Below are 18,167 nucleotides of genomic sequence, written 5' to 3'. Positions count from 1 at the left end.
TTCTGTTTTGCGATTACTTTAAAAACCCTTGGACATCAGGCGGAGCCTAATGAGTCCGTCATTCAGGAAAGTATCGTTCAATCACCAAAACAATATTATTTTAAGAGGGAAGAATATCTTTTTGAATCTAACGAAATAACGGAATTTTTTCTATGAAAGTCCATTTCGGGAGAAAACGGTTTCCACTAACTAAATCTTAAATCACTTTGATTTTGATGTCGATCGCTTCAGCATAATATATTCTAGGTTTATAGGTTACGGTTTTTTGAAAAATAATTTGCAAACTTAAAAAAAAGGACAACCTATAAACCTAGTTTTTCATTCTGTCAATATCATACTAAAAATCATGTGGAAAATAATGTAATGAAAGATAAAGATAAAAAATGTGTATTGCCACTATTACCAAAGATAAAAAATAAAATAACATAGAACGGGAAATAAAACAAAATACACTTAATTGCACAAAATAAATTCTCCAAAAAAAAAAACACAAAAAATTTACTACAGCTCTTAGGTACCTATGTGGTTTTTTGGTATATGCTACACGCGACACGACAGAAGTAGCTCGATTCGGGCAACCAATGGATCACAGCGGAATCGAAATAAACATCAATTTTGACATGTCGTTTAGTTATCGATCTTTTAAAGATCTTAAACGTGTCTTAATCATTCTTCGAATCGGGCCGTCATTTAAAGTTTCACGATTTTTACACATAATTAAAAAATCGCAGCAACGAACGGATCATCTGACATTACGATGTCTAGATTGTCTATGAATCGTATTGTTGGAACGGCACGTTTTTTTACCTGATAGGACACGTACGGATGAATACACTGTAAAAAATAAAAATTAAGAGTATATGTTTATTTGTAACTTAAACGCAAATGTATTTAAGTGAGCGCAAATAAAGGTACTCGTATTTAAAGTGAATTCTATTTCAAAGCATAACTGCGTGTGTTAAGCTAAGCACGTTTTATTTTATTAAGTAATTTATTTCGCTATCGATTTCTTCACTGTCCGGACTTTACGAAATTACCGATTATTTTAGATGTTTCGTTGCATTTGAAAGGACATGGACTAGGAGACAAAACGTTCATTAACCATCACACTAGGTACCACTTTAGACCTCTAGTACCTGGTCTAAATACCCCGCACCTGCCAATTTGCGGGCAGTCTAACACAAGCCTAATTCATATTCATGTAGCATGCGGGACTTACTGCTCGAGGTTCTGAATCAGAACTTCTGATTCGTAATTACTTAACACTAGTTACCATAGGTTGAAATTGGGGTTCTATTTTGGGTTTGGTGATAATTCTTTGAGAGCTCTCAATACAACTTCTAAGTCCCATAAGCGTAAATTTTGTTTTTATGTTTAAAACCTTGTTTTGTTTAATAAAAGTTAAAATTAAGTTTTGGAATAAAACCTTTGTGAGATAAAGATAAAGTGATAAAGATAGTTTATTTTCCAAGTATGAATATTACAATGCGCTTGACCTCTGACCTCTGACCCGAGAAGATTTAAATCCCTTTTAGGAGGGTATCCCAATATGGGACCGGCAAGTAACTCATCTTTTCAAAAGATTACATCTTATGCAATAAAAAAAAATACAATTTGAATTAATATGGAATTCAAAAAAACAAAAAGGACCTCTGGGATCAAAAGGCTACTGTATACACCGATTCCTGTAATAATGCAACTACAATATCAAGAATCTAAAAGAAACTGAGTGATAAATAGTAACTTCACTGTATATGAAAACGCTTACACAGACAGTTCGTGTCGTCCACGATGACGCGCAGATTTGTCAAATCTAACTTTTAATAACATGAAAATACGATTCAAGGCCCGCGTCTTCATGAATGACACGATCTAGATACGAGAGACAAAACGTTAATTGACCATCACACTGGCTACCACTTTGGCCCTCTGTCCACTCCTAAGTACCCCGCGCCTGCCAATTTGTTGGCCAATTTGTACTGCTGAGGGCTCTGATTCGTAATAATTGAACACTAGCGATGATAGTGAAGGATGGGACGGAAATTATTAAGATGAAAATAGGGAATTCCACCCCGTTGTCTTTCACTGATGCCACTCTTTTGATTTTTTTGAGAAGAGTTTTGTTATCATACTGTTAATTAAATCAAGTATGCCTTTCATCAAAAAACGTTCTATGATTTTGTTTTATACGTAGCCATAATTCTGTTTACGTACATAATTTTCATCTAAAAATCACGATGATAAAATCAACGATGATCAACTCTGCACTGTTGTACCCACATATTTAATTGGAGTGCCGGTGCAAAGCGTTAAGGTCTTAGCACATTGTTACAACTCAACAGCCACTCGACTCAAAATTAAATATTGAAATTAAAGCCTTATCTTGTATGTCCTATAGTACAATGTTTAAAATTAGGTAACTGTCGGGTGGTCTACGCGTCGTCCACTCGTCGTCCACTAAGGTGAACCAAAATTGAGTTGAGTTGGTGTGGAATTGGTATAGTGTGCGAAGACCTTCTAGTCGCGCCAGCTGACCATCTGTCATTCGCCGTGAATTTAACCATAGCAAGATTGCAACTGTGACAACGACGGCATTAGCGACATCTGGGATAGGGTCTTGCCGTGGCGAAATGGTGAACACAGGAGAACTGTAACGGCTTATATTTCATCTACATCTCTGAAAAACGAATAGATTTGATTTGACTTCAATTCTAATATCAGTCGAAATGACGTTTCCGTCGTTCATAAACACACTTGTATTTTAATGCCTTTCATTATGTAACAGTGACAGTCACATAAACTATTATATTTAACAACACATAACCAAAAAAGGTATGAGAAATGAATATAATAAAATATGAGAAAGTGAGGTATCTACAAGTACTTTAGTGAAACAACCGGATCTGATAGATGCTCGTTTATTACTGGTTTTTGTACATTACAAGTAGCCGCGCCTGTGTGCGCGCGGACGCACACATGCAAATACACCACATTTCTCCACCGTTAATTGTAAGACCTGCCAATAGAATAAACAATACATGAGTACTTAACACTACATAAGGTGTATAATAACTAACACACACATAACTAAACCACATAATAACATTAACATTTGTAACTAATATTTTTATCTCTAGGCCTTAAATTCGGTCTAGTAATTGTCGGAAGCGGCGGCGGCAACCGTGCGTCGGCGGGCGCGGGCGCCACCTCCGCGGCAGGTGCGACCGCGGCCTCCGCGGCCTCCGGAACCACCGCGGCCGGTGCGCGCGACCCCTCACGCTCCTCTACTTCCTCCTCCTCCCCGGAAAGCCCGGTATCGTACTCATCGCTCACTACGTCACGCGGCTGAACATCCGCCTGTAGGGGACTGTCAGCCCGGAGGGAGGATGGCGGAGGGTTCACGCACGCCGCCGGGGGCGCGGAACCAGCCGGAGCTGGCGGCGGCTCGAGCGGTGGCGACCACGAGTCCTCGTCAGCCCCGGCATCCTCGGTTTCATTAATAACGTCAAATTCACCACCTGTATACATAAGCATTTGATCTACGTGGCGTCTACATACAGTATTTTTAGTATGCACATAAATCAAAAACATTCGGTTACCAATTTTATTTTGAATAGTGCCTAAAACCCAGATCTCTTTTTTTTCAGTAAACCATTTAACCCATACTTGATCCCCGATATTGAATTTTCTACAATTGTCTATAACACATTTGTCAATATTGTCTTTAGTTTTATTAACATCTGGTATCACAAGATCTAGCCGTGATCTTAAATTACGGCCCATCATCAAACTCGCTGGAGTTTGGCCCGTAGAACAATGGGGAGTATTACGGTACTCGAATAATAAGCCCATTAGTTTATCCTCAACTTTTGACTTATCTGTTTTATCTATACATTTAATCATCTTTTTACATGTTTTCACAGAATTTTCGGCCTGACCATTGCTGGCCGCGTGATAAACTGGAGAAGTGACGTAACGAATGCCATTCATTGCACAAAAAGAATTAAATTCGGCCGAATTAATTTTAATATCATTGTCGGATACAATGACATTCGGTACGCCAAATCTGGAAAATATTTCCTTAAGTTTACATATCAGCGCTCGAGTAGTAGTACCTTTGTCCATCAAAAGACACTCTAACCATTTGCTATATGCGTCAATGACAATTAGGTACACTTTCTGATGAATAGACATGTAATCGATATGTACCCGGTACCAGGCAGACGGAGGACGCGGCCAAGGCGCGGGAGCGGCGCGGGGAGGGGCGGCGCGCACGGCCACGCAGGCGGCGCATGAGCCGATCCAGCGCTCGATATCGCCATCAATGTTAGGCCACCACATCTTACCGCGCGCGATGCTTTTCGTCTTGACAATACCTAAATGTCCGGTGTGTAATTCACGTAACAGCTGATCTCGAAATATTGTCGGAATAACCACCCTGTGACCACGGAAAAGAATACCATGATCTATTTGTAAGTCGGCTTTGCATCTAAAATAAGGTACAATAGATGCACAGCTTATCTTTCGCGGCCAACCGAGACTCATATACCTAAAAACTTTTTTTAGTGTAGGGTCATTTCCGGTAGCTTGTCTTATTTTATCAGCTGTCACGGGAGTCACACTGTCGTCTAAAAAGTTTAAATAAGACACGTCATCGTAATCTTCGTTATGCTCATCATTGTTCATGTTAGGCAACGGCGCACGAGAAAAATAATCAGCTACGAGATTATTCGCACTGCTTATATACTGAACCTTATAATTATACGCTGATAAAATAATTGCATATCGCTGTAGCCGGGAAGCGGTCATGACAGGAATGCCGCTATTTTTGCCGAAAATGGACAACAAAGGCCTATGGTCGGTTTTTAAAATGAACGGATCTTGCCTGCCATATAGATACTGGTGGAACTTTTTAACACCAAAAATGATGGCCGCGGCTTCTTTCTGAAGTTGACTGTAGTTCCTCTCGCTAGCATTGAGCGAGCGCGAGGCGAACGCGAGTGGGAGCTCGGCACCGGTTGCCGGGTCGCGTTGTGCCAGAAGGGCACCTAACCCCCCAGGTCCTGCATCCACACTGAGCACTGGCTGAGCCTCCGGGTCAAAATGAGCCAACACGCGCTCAGAGCCTAACTCCCTTTTGACTGCCTGAAACGCCTCCTCCTGTGAACGTCCCCACTCCCATTTTGCCTCCGCGCGCAGTAGTTCGTGTAACGGACTTAACATGTTCGATGCGTTCGGAATGAAACTACGGTAATAATTTACGAGTCCTAAAAAACTCTTTACCTCCGTTACATTAGTCGGCCTTGGTGCCTTATGAATAGCTTCCACCTTTTTTTGAGACGTTCGTAAGCCGTTTTTATTAATAACGTAGCCTAAATAAGTTACACTACTACCTAAGAAAACACATTTCTCTTTCTGTAACTTTAAACCTGCATCACTAAACCTAGTCAAAACCTCTCGCAATCGCGCCAAATGAATCTCGTTCGTCGGTCCCGTCACACACACGTCGTCCAACCAACAGCTGACTCCGTCAATACCTACCAACAGTGACTCCATAGCGCGTTGAAAAATAGCCGGGCCGTTGGCGAGACCATAAACTAGCCTAGTATATTTGTAAAGACCTTTTGTAGTGCTAATGGTCGTAAGCGCCTGAGAGCTATCAGACAAAACGAACTGATTGTACGCGTTGCTAAGGTCTAGTTTCGTGTAACTTTCACCACCGCCTAGTTTAGCAAACACCTCCTCTATACGCGGCATCGGATACTTATCGATAACCATGTCTTTATTTAACGTGACAGAGAAATCGCCTGCAATTTTGACCTTGCCATTTTCCTTCAAAACAGGCACAATAGGCGTTGCGTATTCAGAAAAATTAACCGGTACGAGTATACCTAAATCTACCAGCCGGTCGATTTCTTCCTCTACCCGTTTTTTTAGAGCAAACGGAACTGACCGCGGTTTGAAAAACTTAGGTTTAACGTTCTCTTTCAATTGCAAGTGTACTTTGAACTTATTAAATTTGCCCAACCCTTCTTCGAATAAACTCCTAAACTGTTCTAATAACCTTGTTACCTCACTCGAGCTCTGATTAATTTTTACATCTGTAACAAATTTGTTATCTACAGTGAATGACAAATTAAACTTCGCCATAAAATCACGGCCCAATAATGGCGGGCCGCCGTTTTCTATAACATAAATTTTCAAAAATCGGTCTTTTAACATAAACTTTACTTTCGCAACGAAAAAACCTATTGGCGTTATTTTATGATAATTGTATAGACACATTTTTAAATCACTTTTATATAATGATACATTAGGGAATATTTTCCTGTATAATTTATCGTTAATAATGGTAGCACCGGAGCCCGAGTCCAGTTCCATGTTCAATTCAAGGTTATTAATAGATACATTAAGTAATATTGGTTTATAATTAACGTACCTTAAACTTAGAAGTTTACACTCCTTGCAATTATCGCAGTCCCCACCTTCTACCGAGAACTCTGTCGCTTCAACATTGTTCACACGACTCTTGGACTGCTTCTTGGAAGTACACACTTTCTTGAGGTGTCCCTTTTCACCACACAGCTGGCACCGGTAGGACTTATATCGGCACCTACTCTCGTCGTGGCTCCTCATACCGCACACCGAGCAGGTCCTCGCCTCGGGGTCCCGGCGGCCGGCGGACGGCTGCGCGCCCGCCCGGTACACCGGCTCCTGCTTCACGGCCACGGCCACTGCATCGGCGCGTGCCTTCTGCGCGCACTCCGTCTGCTGTGCCAGCTCCATCGCCTTCGCCAGCGTGAGCGTGGTGGCGTCCTGCTCGAAGAGTCGCTCGCGCTCCTTGCCGGCGCGTAGCCCCAGCACGAACTTGTCCCGCAGCAGCATGTCCAGCGAGTTTCCAAACTCGCAGTGTACGGCGAGTCCTCTGATTCTAGCCGCCCACTTCTCGACACTCTCCCCCACGTCACGCATAGCCTCGTAGAATTTGGTCTTATCAGCGAAGGTACACCTCTTCGGAGTAAAATGACCGTCGAGCACCCTTAACAACTCGTCGTACCCGACCTCTTCTACCTTACTCGGGTACACAAGGTTCTTCAACAGCCGGTATGTATCGTCATGCAGATGTGTCAGTAGCACTGCCTGTCTCATCTCATCTTTAATTTGATTTAAAACAATGAACTGCTTCAAACGACTACTGAAAATTTCCCATTCTTGGGTGTTATGGTCAAAATGACTTAAATTTCCGATAAAAGTAGTAGCCATTATAAATAACAATTATTTTAAATACACACGCGGGTAAGTCACGGATCGTCGCCAGTGAGGTATCTACAAGTACTTTAGTGAAACAACCGGATCTGATAGATGCTCGTTTATTACTGGTTTTTGTACATTACAAGTAGCCGCGCCTGTGTGCGCGCGGACGCACACATGCAAATACACCACAGAAAGACTTACTGAATACACTTATGCTCTCATCTACTCAAAGGTTAACTGGAAGAGATCCCTCAAAGGGATAAGTTAGGCTTTGTACTTCTTACTAATTGTATGTTACTTTTAATATGTATTTTTGTACAATAAAGAGATTACTAAACTACTACTACTACTTATAACACAAGTATTATAATAAATAATTTAATCCTATTAAAGTAAAATTTTACCTAGAGTTATTTCTATAATCAAATCCGGATCTACGCTCCAGCTCACATGACATTAGTACCCAAAGACGGAATAGAACCATGTTGAACCAAGGACAGCATATCAATTCATTCAGATTCAGGGCGTTTCACATGTAAATGTCTGCAGCTACATTTGAATATCTGGAGGGACGTTTGTAGTGTAAATGGGCTTTTTCGATACGTGTTTGTAATTGCATACTTGTGTGTCAGAGAAGGAATAACTCGAGAGGCATCAGCATTTCTTTCCAATATTTCAATCAAAACAACAAGCTTTTAAGATGACACGCTAGACCGGGCCAGGGCCGGATCGGATCTTCCGGTGCTTCGTTTTCTATGGAAAGCACCACGTGATCACCGATCAGACGTCATAGAAAATGACGTGTCAGACGTCTCGATTGGGGTCCCGGCCTAGAGTGAATCATCCTTTATAGTGGCTTTCGCTCGCTAATTCGTTCGCGTAGCTGTCGTTAAAAACAAGTACCCAAATTTTATCCTCTTTGAGGCAGAATGAAATAAAAGGTTCTTAGTGACGCTCTATATTTGAAAAAAAATATGTTTCAAAATTCAAGGTCTTACCTTCAACGGATTAGTCTGTAGCTATGTAACGGGACCACTGATGTGCCGTGGATAAATTTCCTAAATTGCGAAATTTCCACATGAAGAAACTTGTCATATTTTCATTTCCAAAATTAAAGTTACCTTTGTTTTACCCTGAGATTTTTGAGATCATTTTAAACTTTTGGAAACTTTCCATATTTTCTACATTTGTAAACAGGACGGCTTACTTAAGATTTTTAATTATTAACACGAAAAAATGGGTTAGTAATTATAATAAGTTGTGACTATGCCATCGCAGTTCCCAGTATTTTTTATCGAAACTTGTCTGTCAAGGTTTTTAGCTGTTTTTAATGTAAATTTATCAGAAATTATTTGTATTAGTCAGATACTAAGTACATCTGCAAAAGATACAGAGGATACAGAGGACAAGGGGTAGTTTTTGTCAATCATCATCATCAATCCAAACAAATGAAGTTGCGGACAAAAGCTAAATAATATATAGCTGTTATGGCACGAAGTTTTTTTGAACTAAAGCCGTGGGGAACTGTTCTTAGCCATCACGTTGAACGAATATGTTTTTAACATAAACTCACTCTAATCTTACCTATAACCTTTGTTGCAAAAGCAACTTTTTTGATTTGTATAAAATCTCAATTTATTCCCAATGCAGTAGGGTTCAGAACCGGGAAATCCCGGTCTCGAAAGTACCGGGAATTCCCGGTTCTTTTGTCAGTAAAATGGAACCGGGAAACCAAATTTGATTCCCGGTTCTTTCGGTACTTTCGGGAATTTTATTTTTATTAAGCAATTCACACTACTATTTACTTATTTACTCTTACTTTAATTTTCCACACTTTCTACTATTCAAACATTCAAAACTAACGTGAATAATTCAGCGTTAAAATAAATAACGCGCGAAATTAATGGTGCGCTCGATATTACCAATAACTACCTACACTCGCTCGCTGTTGCTACGGCGTCTCAATGTTGCAGCTGCGACTCTGAATTACTTGCAAAATCCAGAAAGTTATTTCCTCCAACAAAATGATGAAGATTCATTAGTTTTTTCGCGGCCAAGCAGCGATGAAATGTGCAACGCAATAGTGTCATTGCTAAGTCGCACCAAATCCTCAACAACTCCGGTATCTCAAGCTGAACCCCTACAAACCTCACAAGGTGAACAGGCGAATGAACGTGAATTTGACTCTGATGTGCTTGAAGTTCAAAACATTGCTTTGACAAAAGGCGATGAGTTAAATGCTGAGCTTGCAAAGGCTGTTAGTGAAAAACGCGTTAGATCTTCTGCTCATGAAGATCTCTTTACGAATGTTAGGATTGAAATGGCTCTCTTTGAGAATGGAGGAGATCGTGGGCGTTACTTGTCTCAGGCATATGACCATCTATTAACGATTCCGCCAACCAGTGTTGAGCCAGAAAGAGTTTTCTCTTCGGCAGGTTTGTTATGCAACAAAATAAGATCTCGTTTGAGTGACAAAAGTCTAGATGCACTGTTGTTTTTAAGGTCCTATTATAGAGAAGAGAGAGCTAAAAGCTCTTAAAAAGCTAAACTTTGGTTACGCCATATTTTATGAATAGGTAGGTACTCGGAAAGAGATATTATTTTTAAATATTTTTTGGTAAAAAAGTTTAATTTTATTGACAGTAAATACTTAAGATCCTAAGAATAACACTGTGATTGACAATAGTCTGATTTATATATAATTACTTACTACTAGGTATGACAATAGAAAATAGTTTAATTTTGTTTTCTTTAAAAATGTTTAAGATAATTCTAAATGTTAAGGAATCTAAGATGACTGCCTTATTTTTACCCTTTAATTGACAGTAAATACTTACTTTAGTACCTAACAATAACATAACACTATGATTAATTATAGTCTGATTTATATATAATTACCTACTACTAGGTATGAGAACAGAAAATAGAAGAAAAAATTTCGAATTAAAGTTACTTGAATACAGAATTTTACCCTTCGGCCGCGTACGCAACCAGAGCTTCGTAACCAGATGCGATCGAAAACTATTTCTGCCTTGTACGAAACCGGTTGCGATCAAAAACTAATTCCGTCTTACTAGTTATCAGTTACGATCGAACACTTTTCTTTGTTGTACGAAACCTTTCGACCGTTGATAAAGTCAGCTAAGATTATATTTATACACCTTGTTATACAGTATAAGTACTGTACACGTTATATATCTAGTCAAAAATCAGAACACAAAAATTGTACCAGTTGATAATATTCAAATATTTTGTTGGCAAATACAATGTAACCTCGTTCCTTAAAAGACACTGGCTTAAGAGACATGGAGCACTGACATTCAGGATAAGAAATTATCATGAGTATCATGACAAAATATTTGAAAAAAACCTATAGCTAGATGGCCCAGATATTGGTTTCGTATAAGAACGAGAAGTGTTCGATCGTAACTGGTTACGGGTAAGACGAAATTAGTTTTTGATCGCAAACGGTTTCGTACAAGGCAGAAATAGTTTTCGATCGCATCTGGTTACGAAGCTCTGGTTGCGTACGCGGCCGAAGGGGAATTTTAGTTTACTTTTGAAGCATAACCCTTGTTTTCTATGACAAAAACTAGCAAGAACCGAAAATACCGAAAAAACCGGGAAATCCCGGTTCCGTAATACAAAAGTACCGAAATTCCCGGTTCTCAAAAAGAATACCGGTTCCGAAAACACTACAATGCAGTAGCTAAACGCAGCCGTCGGGCTCGGCAAGTATTCGGAGGCTTTTCCTAAAGTAACAATAGCATACCTATATTTAAACCATGTTGTATTGTTCATAATCTTGCAAATAACTCTTTCATCAACATCATCCTCCATAAAATCACCAACAACTTTCTACATTTAACCGTTTGGCAAGAAATCCTGTAAACCAGTATCTTTGAATTATATCAGTTCACTAAGAATCGAAGCTTTTTATTTGAGTCCTCGATATCCTAACCTTTGGCTACACCTTCGATTTGTCCCAGGTAAAAATAAAGTAATCAACATCATAAATAAATAAATAAATAAAATAAATAAATATTATAGCACATTATTACACAAATTGACTAAGTCCCACAGTAAGCTCAATAAGGCTTGTGTTGAGGGTACTTAGACAACGATATATATAATATATAAATACATAGAAAATACCCATGACTCAGGAACAAATATCCATGCTCACCACACGAATAAATGCCCTTACCAGGATTTGAACCCGGGACCATCAGCTTCATAGGCAGGGTCACTACCCACTAGGCCAAACCGGTCGTCAAATCATACTGTATACGTGGCTTGATTTCCATCCTGCACACTTAAAAATGGACTCATTGCCGTTCCTACTTCTCTCTCAATGCGCCTATTTTCGCTTGCACATGTTCCGAGACCGAGTGATCGATCTTTAATTCAAGACCTCTTCGCTCAGTTAAGTGGTTCTGCAGTTTTAGCACTTTTCAAATGTTTTCAGCGGATCCTGAAATGTTTTCACGGTTAGCAAACTAATGCAGCCTGCCATTAAAGTGTGAAGCTTTCAGAACGTCTGGAGTTAAATAGATATCAGAGGATTGTGGAATCGATTTAGAATTCTCGGGAATCACTATTTTTGAATTAGTTTAAATGGAGTGTGCATTACAGTTGTATTAGTTATTTATGTAGGCATTTGAGGCATAAGCATTTCTTCTTAGCTATTTTCTTTGCGCTACGACATGGGATATGACATGAATTTAGGGTTCTCAAGGATCGGCAAGTGATGTTGCTTATGTCCATGGGCCACGATGACCGCTTCCCATCAGGCGGCTCGTCTGCTCGTTTGCTGACTATCGCATTAAACAATATATAAAAGTGATTGTAAGTTGTAAATATGTTAGTAAGTAAGGTGGAAATTGGCATGAAAAAAATAAACCCAGCATCTCAGAGGCGCACTTTTCCTTGAAGGTTTGAAGGTCGTATTGGTCCGGAAATACCGCACAATGATAATCGGCGTTGTATTTACATGTATGAATGTATGTGTTTGGCGACCGGTTTGGCCTAGTGGGTAGTGACCCTGCCTACGAAGCTGATGGTCCCGGGTTCAAATCCTGGTAAGGGCATTTATTCGTGTGATGAGCATGGATATTTGTTCCTCAGTCATGGGTGTTTGCTATGTATGTAAGTATTTATAAATATTTATATATTATATATATCGTTGTCTAAGTACCCTCAACACAAGCCTTATTGAGCTTACTGTGGGACTTAGTCAATTTGTGTAATAATGTCCTATAATATTTATTATTTATTTATTATTTTTATGTATTTACACATACAGTGTGTATTTTTGATAAAACCGCAAACTTAAACTAGGCGTAGGTTTTAGTGCTATAAAACGATTCTGAAAGATTATTTTAATTTAGTCTTTATTACAAATGAATTTTTTTTCGAGCAGCAATGTATTTCGTACATTATCGTCACTTTTGACAGTTGTGACATCGCGTCATTACATGCGACGTTTTCTGTGACATTAAGTTTAACTACTAGAGCATATTTTTTTATTTTATTTTTCGAGCAGCAATGTATTTCGTACATCATCGTCACGTGTAATAGTTGTGACGTCGCGTCATTAAATGCGACGTTTTGTGTGACATTAAATTTAATTACTAGAGCATATATATATATTTTTTTTTTTCGAGCAGCAATGTATTTCGTACATCATCGTCACGTGTAATAGTTGTGACGTGGCGTCATTAAATGCGACGTTTTGTGTGACATTCAGTTTAACTACTAGAGCATATTTTTTATTTTTGTTTCCGATGTATTTCATACATCATCGTCACTTGTGGCAGTTGTGACATCGCGCTTAAAATGCAACGTTTTGTGTGACATTAAGTTTAACTACTAGAGCATATTTTTGTTTTCGATGTATTTCGAACATCATCGTCACTTGTAACAGTTGTGACGTCGCGTCATTAAATGCGACGTTTTTAGGTGATATTAAGTTTAACTACTAGAGCATATTTTTTATTTCTGTTTTCGATGTATTTCGAACATCATCGTGACTTGTGACAGTTGTGACATCGCGTCATTAAAGGCGACGTTTTGAGTGATATTAAGTTTAACTACTAGAGCATATTTTTTATTTTTGTTTTTGATGTATTTCGAACATTATCGTCATTTGTGGCAGTTGTGACGTCGCGTCATTAAATGCGACGTTTTGAGTGATATTAAGTTTAACTACTAGAGCATATTTTTTATTTTTGTTTTCGATGTATTTCGAACATCATCGTGACTTGTGACAGTTGTGACGTCGCGTCATTAAAGACGACGTTTTAAGTGATATTAAGTTTAACTACTAGAGCATATTTTTTATTTTTGTTTTTGATGTATTTCGAACATCATCGTCACTTGTGGCAGTTGTGACGTCGCGTCATTAAATGCGACGTTTTGAGTTACAACAAAGTAGTGATACATTACTTCTTTTTTTTTATAAAATCTATGAAAGTGTGTTCATCAAAGCCTAAACTAAGGTCTGTTTTTTTATTCCGTATACTAAAATGACGTTTCATATGTAAGACATGACATTTCTTAGTACCACATGAAATGTCATTTTAGTCTACGGAATAAAAAAACAGAATATAACTACCCTTTGGTTATGCGGTCGTATGTAAAATAAACGCTGTATAGATCGATTATTCAGCGAGGCATTATTCGGCTTGAGTATTATTAGTTTGAGCAAGCTTTGTCCAGAATCGAAAGCCGATTTTTACATAATAGGATAATGTCCAGCCCAATGATCCGCGTCTATATCAATACAAATTATCTGATTGTATATTATTTGTTTCTCATTAACTGGGCATTAATTTTATAAAATATTTAAAGACTCAAGTAATTTTTTAAAAACTGATGAGAAAGTTGCATTTTATCTACAAGAGTGACAAAGTAATGGTGCAATAGATGTAAATTAAAAAAATTATACTTGATCATAAAGTTTCAAGTTACACTGGTATTGTAAACATATTTATGGCACATTGACTGGAAATATTATTTTCTGTAACGTTCAATGTAAACATTTATATAGTATTTCTCACAATGTATGGTAACTTTTCTGTGGAAGAAAGATTGCAAACATAACTTTGGTGCATTAAGTGTAGAGATAAATCTGTCATGTGCGTTGTAACGTGTTTTGCCACTCTGTGTGTTAAGTTATTTAAATGTAAAGATATTTTTGTAACACTCAATTGTAAAGATATTTTTGACCTTGAGTGTACTATTAAAATGTATGCAAAACGCGAAACTTTTAATTTTATTTGATATTTGTCTTAAGTTATTAGAAAAAAAACTACCCTAAGTTATTACGCGGTAATGTTATCATCAAACAAACTTTATTGTCTCATAACAAATGTTAGATGTTAATTATATTTAAATATTATCGACTAAACATTCAACTTATCACCCCTTTACACTTTAATGAGTAACAAACGCACTGACTCACAGAAGTCACGCAATGTGACTCATTTTATACAAAGGGGTTAAACACAAAACACCCCTTTTGTATCATTATTTGTGATACGTTAATTTGATTAGAATCTACACTCGTGAGTCATATCCTAATTTGAAAACGACCATACGTATAATAATATAAACTTGAACGCAATCTTTACCGAAAAAAATGGAAATATGTAGGTTTGTAGACACGTGTTGAATTTTATATTAAAATCCAGTTAAATAGATAGAAAATGAGAGAATAGAAATAATTCATCACAATAAATCAGAAATTTTAAAAATATATGGGAATAGTAAAAAATACAAGACCTTAAAGTTTCAACATTTAAGTTTTTTATAGTTTAGAAAAAATAATGATACCATTCGATTCCTTACATTAAAAAAAATCGGCCAAGAGCATATCGGGCCATGCTCAGAGTAGGGTTCCGTAGTTACTCTTCCGTCACAATAAGCTAAACTGGAGCTTAAAGTATAGTAGATTATTAACCAAGGGATGAACCGTGGATGAACTGTACGTCTTTTTCCTACGAAGGGGAAACTTTTTGCGATAACTCAAAAACAGCTAAACTGATCATCAAACTCTACTTCCACGATTTTTTTCATATTTTTTTGACGTATGGTTCAATAGTTAGAGGCGGGGGACACATTTTTTTTATTTCGGAGCGTTTATCTCCGAATATATTCACTTTATCAAAAAATGTTTGTTGAAGACCCCTATTAGTTTTGAAAGACCTTTCCAATGATATCCCACACAGTAGGGTTAAAGCAAAAAAAATATTCACCCCCACTTTACGTGTAGGGGAAGTACCCTAAAAAAATTAAATTTTTAGATTTTATTGTACGACTTTCTCGGCTTTATTGATATATATATCCATACCAAATTTCAGCTTTCTAGCATTAACGACCACGGAGCAAAGCCTCGGACAGACAGACAGACAGACGGACATGGCGAAACTGTAAGTGTTCCTAGTCGACTACGGAACCCTAAAAATGGAGTATATAAACAATCTTTCCGATGGTATGTCGCCCATCCTTTGATTATAAACAACGCGTGAGCGAGACATAACAAAATTACAAATTACAAATTTCGACAAATTTTACGCTTCTCAAACACCAACCGGTGCTCAAACTTCAAATTCTAGTAACAAGCAACTATTATCCGAAAGGAAATAACCCGAAAACCGCGAATATCCCCGCACCATTCGTCATCCCGACATTTTAACGGGAAACGTTGGTTACCGTCCAACGTGAATTTTAATATCCCAGTAAAGAAATATTCGTAAGAAAACTCATATTGGGTCGGTTATGAAAAATTAACTATGGAATGTAATATTCAGGTGAAATTTCTCTTTAAAGTAATAATAACCCAGTAATTTTAGCTGTCTGAGAGCTTAATAAGGAAGTAGTACAGAAAAAATTAAAAGATATGCGTACCCGTAATATTGACGGCCTGCTTCACCATGTCCAAGTAACGTATTGGATAGCTAATTAACAAATAAATTCAGTGCCAGATAAAACTTTCTGCAAAACTTGGCACTTAATTTTATTTATTTATTTAATCTTTATTGCACAATACATGAACTTACAAATGGCGGACTTAATGCCTTAAGGCATTCTCTACCAGTCAACCAATGGGTTAAACCAGAAAGATTAAGTAGGTGCAGTGTCTTTTAAAGTAAATGAATTTGTAACCGAGACCATATAATATGAATATAAACTATATATTGATAAACTTACACATATACTTAATACAAATATACATATATTAATACATACATAATTATACCAAGTGTGAATCATTAAGTTGATGAAGAAGAAAAAAATTATCGACCAGTTAAGCTTATTTGAAGATTGTGGAACGCCAAAGATGTCTTCATTCGTGAGATAAAAATGGCAAGTAGCTTATTCAGGACTTTACTTGGACACCTCAGATAATACCTAAAGTCGACTTACGGATAGAAACAGCAGGATAATTAATTATTGAGGTGCATAACGCAAAACTGTACTTTTTATTTTGAATTTTCACTCGTTTTAATCAAGGGCAAATGCCATTAAAAATATGGTGAAATTAGGGCCGGGTGGCGAAGATATGTTAGGTTTAAAAATTTAAAATATTTTTACGCAGCTCTTTTTATTGTGAGTTTTACATCTTGTTAGCCATCTCGGCGAAATAGGGAGTATTACTGCAATGTTCTGCTGCCAGAGAGCAGCACTACCACTTATTGTAAACCATAGACTAACTTATACCTACTATGCCTTAAACAGTTTTTAGGGTTCCGTAGCCAAATGGCAAAAAACGGAACCCTTATAGATTCGTCATGTCCGTCTGTCTGTCCGATTATGTCACAGCCACTTTTTTCCGAAACTATAAGAGCTATACTGTTCAAACTTGGTAAGTAGATGTATTCTATGAAAGGCATTAAGATGTTTACAGAAAAATAGAAAAAAAATAATAAATTTTGGGGGTTCCTCATACTTAGAACTGAAACTCAAAAAATCTTTTTTCATCAAACCCATACGTGTGGGATATCTATGGATAGGTCTTTAAAAATGATATTGAGGTTTCCAATATAACTTTTTTTCTAAACTGAATAGTTTGCGCGAGAGACACTTCCAAAGTGGAAAAATGTGTGTCCCCCCCCCCCCCCCCCCCCCTGTAACTTCTAAAATAACAGAATAAAAAATAAAAATAAAATATATGATATACATTGCTATGCAAACTCCCACCGAAAATTGGTTTGAACGAGATCTAGTAAGTTGTTTTATTAAATACGTCATAAAATTAAAAAAAAAAATTTTTTCATCAAACCCATACGTGTGGAATATCTACGGATAGGTCTGCAAAAATGATATTTAGGTTTCTAATATCATTTTTTTCTAATCTGAATAGTTTGCGCGAGAGACACTTCCAAAGTGGAAAAATGTGTGTCCCCCCCCCCCCCCCCCCCCCCGTAACTTGTAAAATAACAGAATGAAAAATCTAAAAAATATATATGATATACATTGCTATGCAAACTTCCACCGAAAATTGGTTTGAACGAGATCTAGTAAGTAGTTTTTTTTTAATACGTTATAAAATTTAAAAAAAATTTTTTTTTCATCAGACCCATACGTGTGGGGTATCTAGGGATAATAGGTCTTCAAAAATGATATTTAGGTTTCTGATATCATTTTTTTCTAATCTGAATAGTTTGCGCGAGAGACACTTCCAAAGTGAAAAAAAGTGTGTCCCCCCCCCCTGTAACTTCTAAAATAACAGAATGAAAAATCTAAAAAAAATATATGATATACATTACCATGCAAACTTCCACCGAAAATTGGTTTGAACCAGATCTAGTAAGTAGTTTTTTAATACGTCATAAATGGTACGGAACCCTTCATGGGCGAGTCCGACTCGCACTTGGCCGCTTTTAAGAAGTTTTCACTAGGTATGATAT

The 18,167-nt window shown here is 37.5% G+C and overlaps 2 protein-coding genes across 5 annotated transcripts in view; both read right to left on the bottom strand.

Moving 5' to 3' along the window:
• LOC133519599 (glutamate receptor-interacting protein 1) overlaps nt 1-18,167 on the bottom strand; it is a 629,013-nt gene that overhangs the window by 37,622 nt on the left and 573,224 nt on the right. The gene's annotated exons all lie outside the window — the stretch shown is intronic.
• LOC133519597 (uncharacterized) lies at nt 2,903-7,447 on the bottom strand. The gene is made up of 2 exons (XM_061853621.1): nt 6,440-7,447; nt 2,903-3,016 (listed from the first exon to the last, which is right to left on the bottom strand). Exons 1-2 carry the CDS (start codon nt 7,261-7,263, stop codon nt 3,004-3,006), a joined length of 837 nt encoding a protein of 278 aa, XP_061709605.1. The 5' UTR covers nt 7,264-7,447; the 3' UTR covers nt 2,903-3,003.

This window comes from Cydia pomonella, chromosome 7 (assembly GCF_033807575.1).
Source record: "Cydia pomonella isolate Wapato2018A chromosome 7, ilCydPomo1, whole genome shotgun sequence".
In the NCBI taxonomy this organism is placed as follows: domain Eukaryota; kingdom Metazoa; phylum Arthropoda; class Insecta; order Lepidoptera; family Tortricidae; genus Cydia; species Cydia pomonella.
Note: the sequence above shows the minus strand (reverse complement) of the source record. Positions and strands in the feature narration are given on the sequence as shown.

Bases quoted from the DNA above. Each gene is read 5' to 3' on its own strand.
- LOC133519597 (XM_061853621.1), bottom strand. From the start codon at position 7,263: ATGGCTACTACTTTTATCGGAAATTTAAGTCATTTTGACCATAACACC.